The sequence below is a fragment of the Mus pahari genome, chromosome 13 (genome assembly GCF_900095145.1).
Source record: "Mus pahari chromosome 13, PAHARI_EIJ_v1.1, whole genome shotgun sequence".
Taxonomy (NCBI): Eukaryota; Metazoa; Chordata; class Mammalia; order Rodentia; family Muridae; genus Mus; species Mus pahari.
In genome coordinates, this window is record NC_034602.1 from 44549623 (window position 1) to 44559577 (window position 9955).

Genomic DNA, 9955 nt, shown 5'->3' on the forward strand with positions numbered 1-9955 from the left:
TATATATATATATATATATATATATATATATATATATATCACTATATGAATAAATAAATGATGTGTACAAGGAAGCCCTATAACATACCTCTCAATTTGCAGACCCATCAGAATAGGACGTCAAAAGTAAAACGAAAATAAAATAAGACAGAAAAGAAAAGCAAATCCCTGACTTCCTCAAGAAAGAGAGGAAGAAACGCAAAGCGGACTCAGAAGGCACAGCCGAGTTGGATCACACTAGGAAGTTTAAACCCTGGGCCCCAGGAATTCATAGCTTCCGGAGGGCAAAGTACTAGAAAAAGCAAAACTACATTTAAACAATATATTCCCAGCCCACATTTGATGAGGCGTCCGTGTTCTTGAGGCCTATGATTGATGGCAAATTTAATTGCAGTTCTTACTGTGTTGCCTTGGTCCAGTGGTAACGCCTATGTTCACAGTAATTGAGGGAAACTTGATTAGCGAGGGCCCCAGTTCAGAGAGACTGCCAAAGCTTTAGCCTCCTTTACACTGGCAGGTTTCTTATTTCCGAACACCAGCCACTGAGAGCATGTTCTGTGCATCGCCTGGGGCAGCACAGGAACTCAGCAGCAGCCTCCTCCTACCCCAGTCTCCCCTGTGCTCAAAGAGGAATGCCTCTCCAGGCAAACCTATTGTCTGGCTTTGGGGGAAGGTGCGGTTCAAACGAAGATTTGCCTGAGTTAGGACATTATGGTTTTGCCTCTGCTTGCTAGAGGTCCCCAGACTATCGCCCAAGTGTTTTAGACTGGGGGAGTCGAGATGGCTAGCTGAGGAGACTGCCCCCAGCAAAGAGACTGACAATCTTAAACTATACAGATGTCTCCATGTCTTTATTAAACACCAAGCGGGACCCCCAAAAGCTCCGGAAACATTGTGGAGCCTGTGAGTCGGGGGCACTCCCACACTCCATGCCAAATTGCTATGAGGATTTGTAGACCATGATAGGGAAGATGGAACCACAGTCATGAGGGGGAGAGCTGGAAACAGCTGGACCTTGCTTTGCCTCCCCAGCTTCCCTGGTGCGACAGTTAAGTCACTGCCTTCAAAGTGTTATAAAAGAACACCTCAAAGCACTTGGAGTCTTTGAGGGAAGTTTTAGGTTCTCTGCATCAAACCAGGATTAGTGTACAAAGTCATTCTGATTTGTGGGCCCTGGGGACTAAAATAAGCTTGACCAAGACGACTTTGCTACCAGAATAAAAGGCTCCCTCTGTTCCCGAACAGGGCCACTCTACACTCCATGTTCCCCAGAGTTGTCATCTTGGCGCATGTCACTGTATAAATAAGCCATTCCTTTTTAGCGGCAAGAAAGCAAAGGCTCCCTAGCGAGCCAGGAGAGACGTCTCCCAGGGTACTTGTGCTTGAAATCAAACAACCAAAGACAAAGATATTAAAGATGTGTTTGACTGTTCTAGAAGGAGTTTTCGGGGAGGACGGGTGTGCTGATGTGACCCAAAAGAATCTCTCATCACCTAAAAAGATTAACCCAAGAGCATCTTGATTCCCCTTTGTCTCCTTCAAGGAAAGTGCTTGTTTAGCAAAAGAAAAATATTTAGAGGGCCGTTGGAGATCTTCCCATGATCTCTCTGAACAGTGCGAAGGGGCGCACTGTGTACAGTTCTGCCTAGAGTAACGGGGAAGATGTTTTCATTTCAATATCCCACGAGAAGCTATTAGTGCAATCGCTGTTGTCTGGGTTTTTGGTTTTTTTTTCCTCAGCTTCTTTAACGGGTGATTTGCCGCTGGAAATTGAGTTGTTTGAAAAAGAATTCCAAGGGCCAAAAGGGAGGCATGACAACTATATTCCTAGAACTTACAAGCGTGAAGTTCAAGTCTGTCTTTTTAAAGGAGATTAAGAAGGAAAGGGGGGAAAAAAAGCCAGACAAAATTATGGTCAGAGGCCAGTGGCCGCCAGAAACCAGGCTAACTTATGTAACAGGTACCCAGACCTTGGCACTATGGGTACCATGATGGAAGTGCTGTTCAGGCCATAAAGCTTAACACTTAGACAGAACCACCAGGCAAAACAAAAACAAAGACCTAATCCATCAAAGTCCACAGTTCTGGAAGCCCCCCAGAAGCACTGTCCTTGCTTTTTGGCTTCTGACATCTTATTCCCCCTACCTGAAGCTTGTCAACCCAGGTTCAACTCCGGTGCTTAAAAACTTCACTCTGAGAAAGGTTCCGAGAGCCTCAACACCAGTGTTGACACAATAGGCTACTGAAGACGTTCTATTAACTCACACCAATAGCAGAGTAGTCTTCTCTGGTGGGTACTCTACAACAGCACAGTGTAAAACCCCTACCTCCACTTCTGTTTCTCTACCACTGCTTAGCTCTGAACAGGACCCTTGAAATGGGCTAAGACTCACAGTGGTGTCCACAGTTTGTTCCTGCTCAAGCAATCTAAAAATCAAAGCTAGGACCAAAACCCTGAACTAAACTGTCACATCACACAGTCTTCCAGAGTCTAGTCTTGCTCTGTGAGCCTGCTCTGTGGTCTGGGAGTGTCCCAAGAAAACTGTGAAAGACCAGGTATTCAACACCTATTCACCCGCTACCAGGCAAAGCTTGTGGGATGTTTATTCTTGCTTGCCAGCTTGATGACATCTGGAATTAACTAAAACTCAAGTAACTGGGGAAACTGATAAGGGATTTTTCTTAATTAAATCATTCCAAGTGAGAAGACCCACCTTTAATTAGGCTCCTTTGATGGGGGGAAAGGTCTACCTTTAATCTGGGCCACATTTTCTGCAGTCATTAGACAGCCTTTGTTGAATTAACCAGACCATAACCTGTAAACCACTCTAAGAAATTAATATATTTGACTGATCTTGGACATTATAATTTTGCTACTTCTTAGTAGTGGCTCCCAGAATAACTCCCAAGTGTTTTGATTATAAATTATTGATATGTAGGATCATTTTATGAGTTCTATCCCTCTGGAGAGCCCTGACTGATTCAGCACAGTAGAGGCCTTCCTGCAGAAGTTGCTTAAAAGAACTTTATGAATATGTCTCATTGTTATCTTCCTTTTGACGAGGAGGCAATGGAGGCTCGGAAGGGCTGCTCAGCTACTCAGCTTTCCACAGGTCAGCCAGCCAGGAGTAGAATATTAACTTGAATTCATTGAACTGGAAGATACCATCAAAGCTCATGGTATTACCTTTATGTAAGGTACATCTCAGATGAAAGCAGGGCTGACACACTTGGGCATGGACACTTTGATGCCCTCTTAGAAAGCACACAGTGCTCCAAGGGCTAAGAATGTGTTGTTTTCTGTCAAAATATGTGAAGAGCCCTCAGTCCTTTACAGATGCTAACATACAGCCTGTGGAATGCATGCCAAGGATACACAGGAAGGCCACAGAGGCACTGTGACTCTATGAAATGATAGGCAAGTTTTGGTGACAAGTCCATGGGCTTCTTCTAGAGTGAGGACCTGTGGCTTTGGACTGGTTTGTAGAGACATCTCTGATTCCTGAGAGGATGAGATAATGGAGAAGGTGTGACAAGGGATGGTTACAACATCTCTCTGTCTCTCTCTCTTCCAAGAAATGAACAGGGAAGATCCTAGTCAGGTCAGAGACGGCTATTGCAGACTCAAGGACAACGAGGAGGCAGCAAGAAGCCAAGGGGGCATCTTCTTTCCGGTGTGCACATCTTGTGATCTCCAGGCTGCCTCCATTAACTCGGCAGTCTAGTCTGGCTCAGTGCCATTGGTTCATGCCACGTGCTTTCATTTTGCAGCTGGAGGGATTAAACACTGCTCCTTCTGCCTCACTTCTGGGATCAATACACAACATCGGCTAGGAGGCACTGGGTCAGGAGTGTGCCTCGCCTACTTCCTGCTCATGAAGCAGTTCAGGAAATGAGAGTGACTCCTTCCCCTTACAAACACATGTACTGTCTGGTTAGGGCTAAATGGGGAGGGAGGGTTCTAAGGGAAGTCACCTTGGGATCAATGTGTAAAAAGAGGTGGCTGATGTTCATCCCCATTCTGAGTAGCCTGATGTAAAGTGACTTTAACACCACCAGTCAAAACCGTTCACCTACCCATTAACTAACATGAAACAACATTTTAAAATATTTTAAGGGGGAAAAGACCTCTTTTTCCTGATACCAAGACTATGCTCCACGATTACTTATTCCACCAGTACTCAGGCAGAACATATTTTGGGAGCCACAGTTTTCTCTCCTTTGTATTGTCCACCATCCTGTATTTAATGATGTGGTTTTCTGGCAAAGCCACAGTATCTCCACTAGACTTAACAATGACTGTATTCTTGATCATTTATACCAAGATACCTTGGGAAGTGAGGGAGCTGACACCAGGAAAAGGTGAGAAAAAGGGGTGGTGACTTTGACAATACAAGTTCAACAGGTCAAGGGTTTTGCTCTGGCTTTCTCACCCCCAGATCCTTCCTATCAAAATAAGCACTAGACCCATGCAAGGTGCTCACTAAGATTCTCCTGAGACCCAGCAGTCACCACTAGCAGCCGGGGTGCATGGCAGAGTTCACACTCCCTTTCCTCACCAGCTAGTCACATGCCTTCTACGTCCTGTGTATGTGTGACTTCTTTGCTCTCCACAAGCTTCCAGTTCCACCCTGCTCGGATAGCCCTGACTATAACCATAACCTGACATACCTGACTGGGCAGGAGTTCAACGAGGTCACCCACGGCAGCCGTAACAGCGAGAATGGATGAACGACAGGGTTACTGTTCTTAGTGTATGTTACTCGAAGATCACTTCAAAAGGAACACAAAGCAGGTGACGGTGTCACTATCCACCAGTGCCCATGCCGCGAGAGCCATCTCAGTTCTGTGGAAAGCCTTATCCTGCCTGTCTAAGCCTAAAATGAGTCCTAGCCCAATCCTGGCCTATACTGTCCCCCTGAGACCCAGAGAACTGCTTTTTACTCAAGGCTAAATGCATGATGTCCATATTCAATGTGTTTTGTGGCCACAGTGCCTACTCTGAGGAGAAAGGAGGCCACTAAGAGAAAAGAGAGTAAACAAGAGAGTTGACATGAAGGGCAGATCTAGGCCCAATCACCTTGGTCTTCCTACTCTCCAGGCCAAGGGTCACTCACTCTGGTCTTCCCACATTGTTTGTGAGTACTAGACAAACAATTCTGGGGAGGATCCTATGACCTAGGAACCATCGCTTTGACCCAAGCTACTTTGAACTCCAAATGCAACCATGAGGCTCCCAAGAAGAACAGCATGTTCTTCAGAAGGCTAGGAGCCATAGTGGACAGTTAACATCCTAGGATAGAATGAGTTTTATTTAAAGGGAGGAGATAGAGAGGTACCCAGAGGTGCCTTCTTGAGGCTACTCAGTCTGGAGCACATAATTGCTGACCCCTAGCAACCCTTCCCTCCTCAATGTCTAATCTAAGCCTATGATCATAATAACACCTTGGGGTTAGACACAGAATGGGAGTATGGCCGTGGTGGGCCAACCTAGAGAGCAGGGCTTGAACGCTGGGCATCTTACCACTCCTGCTCAGGGGATACAGCAATAGAAGGAAGCTGATGCTGACCACAAGAGGAAGTGGTCCCCATAGTTGCCACAAGAGCAGAGTTCTTAGGTAAGGTGAGTTTGAACTTCAGGTAAATGATGACTTACATTTCATCCCCATCACTGGGGATGTATCTCCCCATCATTGCATGGTATGCACTTTTATCCTAAAAGAGTATTCATTGGCTATCTGATTTCCAGTCTACTTGGGCACCTGACATTTTTTTATTTGCTAAATATGCCCCAGAAGAGAGAAAGGTACAAACAACCCCAGGAGACTACTGACCACATAGCCCTTGGCCCGCATCATCTCAGAGCATCTGGTTTCACAAGCCCATCACAGTTCAGAGTTCTGCTACTCTGTATCTATCTCACAGGGCTAACAAGTGATTTCTGAGCCAGGCAGGCAGGAAGGATGTCCAGCTCCAGCTCCAGCTCCATATTAATTCCCAGAGAGATGAGAACTGAGCACCATATTAAAAGCCACAGTGCTCATGTTTGGCACCTTGAACTTGTATTTTTAGAACCGTAAGGATGCGGCTTGACAGACTTACTGGAATTCATCAGATTCTCCTCAGTAAATGTAAATGTGTCATTATAAAGTCACAGAATGTGAATGCACTTAAAACTGGAAAACTCCTTCATGAATACTAACAAACTCTGAAATCACAGGGAAGATGACTGCCTACAGCTATTGAAAACACCCAGTAAGCCAAGATTAAGGATTTCAGTTTTTTAAACGGTAATGATAAACTCCCATGTAATTTTGTTTAGAAAAAAACATCAATTAGCCACACAGAAAAATTAGACTTCAGATCAAACATGGAGCATTATAAACTAGTCACACAGAGCAGGAAGGAGTTTAGGAGTGAGTAGCATTGGACAGGTGGACGTGGACTGCGCTGCTATTTAAGGATGAGAGTCTCGTGTGTGTGTGTGTGTGTGTGTGTGTGTGTGTGTGTCTGTGTCTGTGTGTTTGTCTGTGTGTATCTCTGTGTGTGTCTGTGTGTGTGTGTGTCTGTGTGTGTATATGTGAGACAGAGAGTCAGAGAGAGACAAAGAGACAGACAGAGAGACAGAGAGAACGAGACTGTTCACCAGCATCAGAAATCTCAAGCTAATGAACCTATGAACTGTACACACAATACCTTGTACATTAACAATCAACTGTGTTTGCTGACACCCATCAGTTATAAACACAGGATGCTGGGGTAACCATGTCAGCTGGTTTATGTGTTCCGGATTACACCCTCCAGTTCTGAAGTCCTGCTCAAGTAAAGAGGCCTGCCGTCCCAGAATGTACCACCAAGAACATTACTGCCATCTGAGCATACAAAAACCCCTAACACACAGTACAAGGCAACATTTAAAAACTGAAAATTAAAAGGTCTAAGAAAGATGTCTTAGGGGAAAGGTCACTCCCACACACACATAGGAGTGAGTTCAAATTCATCTAGAAATTAACCAATGTAATACATTTACTATTAACCAGCATTTAAAATGGAATTTTAAAAGGAATTAAATTGAGATACCCTTTTTATCATCTATCCAATTTAGATGTTCACTGCTATCAATTTAATAAAACAATTTTCACAAAAATTTCAATAGGATCTGTGTGGGAGAAACAAAGGAAGGTATCATAAAAACATTGCTTAGCTATCTGGAAAAATAGACACAACAGGAAACATTTGAACAAACAGAAATAAGGCAAAAGGACTGAAAAGATCAGCCATGAAAATCAAGGCAAAGCCAAATATCTATAGAGTCATGGAGGACGGCCGCAGGCTGTATAGGAAGGCCAGCAGAGTAATCCAGAACTCAGGAACAGCCGTGTACACACATGGGGAAGTGAGAAAGGGAGTTGATTAACGGACAGGGTTGGCTACCATGCAGAGAAAAGTAAGAAACCACATGAGAGTTTTGATAGAAGATGTGTTTAAAAGTCTGAAGTGGGAAGGTCTTAACTGCAGAAAGGCAGGTCTCCTACCCAGCAGTAAGGAGCTGCCACTGTGAACCCTCAAATCCCAGCTTCCCAAAGGAATCCCCCAGAGTCTGGGAATCCAGTCAGCTGACATCTCCCCACATCTTGTTGGGCTGTGCTCAGTATCCCTTCTGCCTCACCTGATCACTTTGACAACCACATCCCCCACAGCTTGAAAAATCCCAGGAAAACTTAAAAAGGAGGTTTACTCCATACAGTTGAGGATTCCCAATTCTTTGAACTGTGTCAAGGTAACAGTCACGTCAGATCTAAGAGTTGCCAGATACCAGGAAGAAACCTTACCTGCTTCCTCTTTTCAGGGGGAAGTGATGGATCTCCATCCTACAAGGAAACAAAGACTGCGTTTCACTTCCTAAGAATAAACCACGCACCCGCCCAGACTCCCAACCTTCAGTTGGACCAACTGTGAGTCTAAATTCAGACTTCGCCCAGTCAGCCAGGCAGCTAGTAAGGAGAGGAAGCGAGCCCAATCACTCCTTAGAAATAACGACCACTTGGGAGGGGACCCCAGAGAATCAGCTCCAATCAAGACCAATCATGTATTTTCCAAAATGCTGTTTCTAAAAGAGAAATCTAGATGGGTCAAAATTACTTTAAGGCAGAACCTAAATTAAAATAGTATTTCATTTGGTTAAAGTTCTTTGAAATAGAATAAAAGAAATAGTGACTGACATGCACACAGACATAAATACATATACACATATGCACACACACAAACATGCATGTATGCACACACATGCATACATATCCACATCCACACAGGCACATACCTACGCACGTGCCTACACACAAACACATAGAAAGTTGCATGTGCACAAACATATCTACAAACACACATATTCATATAAACATGCACACACATACACACAGTCACACATGTGAAAACATGTAAGCACACATGTGACCACACAAGCACAGGAACACATAAGTACATATGTGAAAAACACACTCACACACTCATACATACACATGTGAACATACACAAACACACATAAAAACACATATGCCCTAAAGCTGTACCCTTACTGTGGTATCTTTTTCCAAACAGGGTTGCCTTGTCTAGCTTCAGTGAGAGAGGATACACCAACCACTCAGGAAGGGGAGGGGGAGGGAGGAGTGTCTCTGTGATGGGAGGAATGAGAGGAAGGGCAGCATTTGATATAAATAAAGTATTTAATTTTAAAAAACACATATCATTCACATAAAAACACATGGGCACACATGCATTATATGCACATATGCAAACAACTGTATATTATGGTCAGAATAATCAAGGGAAGGAAATCTAATTTGCTCAGATAAAAAACACTGAGAAATTCTAGTTCTATTACGCATTTTGACTTAGAAAAGCTAAATTCTTCTCCCATTTGTGTCTTTGGGAACATAAATATCTCAGGAGAACAAATGTTCATTAATTGAGAACTAATTAAGAACCCATTATTACTATTATTATTGTTGTTGTTTTAATAAGACAGGTTCTCTCTGTAGCCCAGGTTGGCCACAAACTCCCCATTCTCCAGTTCTAGCCTGTCATGTGCTGAGATTTCAGAAGTGTCCCACCACACCACACTAAATAAATACTCTTATATATGCATCTAGGTTACTTCCATTCAAGGAATATTCTTATTTTACTCCAGGACAGCTCAGTGATCCCAGAAAAATGATAAAATATTAACAATAGTGCCTGCACTTGATAGAAACTGCAGTCCCAGGACTTGGGAAGTGAACCCAGGAGGAACACAAGTTGAAGACCAGTATGAATCATATAATGAGTTCTAGACCAGCCTGGGACACATAACAACAGCATGCTGACAGAGGAGAGGGCTCACATCAACAGGGGAAAGCAAAGCCAGGGTGAGAGGCCTCACGGCTCCCTCAACTTCTGTCTACCTTACATCCTTAAAAGAAAAAAAACGAAAACCCCATAAGAAACCTAAGAGAAGCTCAAGTCACCAAGAATATGGTCACAACTGTAACAGATGTGTCCTAACCATGAGGACTATGCAAAAACTCCAGAGGTGATGTGGTGGATATTCTTGATTGTCAACTTGACTACATCTGGAATTAACTAAAACTCAAATGGCTAAACACACTGTACTGGCTAGTTTTGTGTCAACTTGACACAGGCTGGAGTTATCACAGAGAAAGGAGCTTTCATTGGGGAACTGCCTCCATGAGATCCAGCTGTAAGGCATTTTCTCAATTAGTGATCAAGGGGGGAGGTTCCCCTTGTGGGTGGTGCCATCTCTGGGATGGTAGTCTTGGGTTTATAAGAGAGCAGGCTGAGCAAGCCAGGGGAAGCAAGGCAGTAAAGAACATCCCTCCATGGCCTCTGCATCAGCTCCTGCTTCCTGACCTGCTTGAGTTCCAGTCCTGACTTCCTTGGTGATGAACAGCAATGTGGA

General features: G+C 44.0%; 1 protein-coding gene and 1 long non-coding RNA gene across 4 annotated transcripts in view; one reads left to right on the top strand and one right to left on the bottom strand.

Moving 5' to 3' along the window:
* Ccdc149 (coiled-coil domain containing 149) overlaps window positions 1-9955 on the bottom strand; it is a 94094-nt gene that overhangs the window by 51096 nt on the left and 33043 nt on the right. For all 3 annotated transcript variants that reach the window (XM_021211093.1, XM_029544906.1, XM_029544907.1), the window contains exon 3: window positions 7833-7871. In XM_021211093.1, the coding sequence (XP_021066752.1) occupies window positions 7833-7871 (39 nt within the window). The remainder of the gene's footprint in view (window positions 1-7832; window positions 7872-9955) is intronic.
* LOC115065204 overlaps window positions 6246-9955 on the top strand; it is a 9062-nt gene continuing 5352 nt past the window's right edge. The window contains exon 1 of the long non-coding RNA XR_003844990.1: window positions 6246-6255. This is a non-coding gene — a long non-coding RNA (uncharacterized LOC115065204). The remainder of the gene's footprint in view (window positions 6256-9955) is intronic.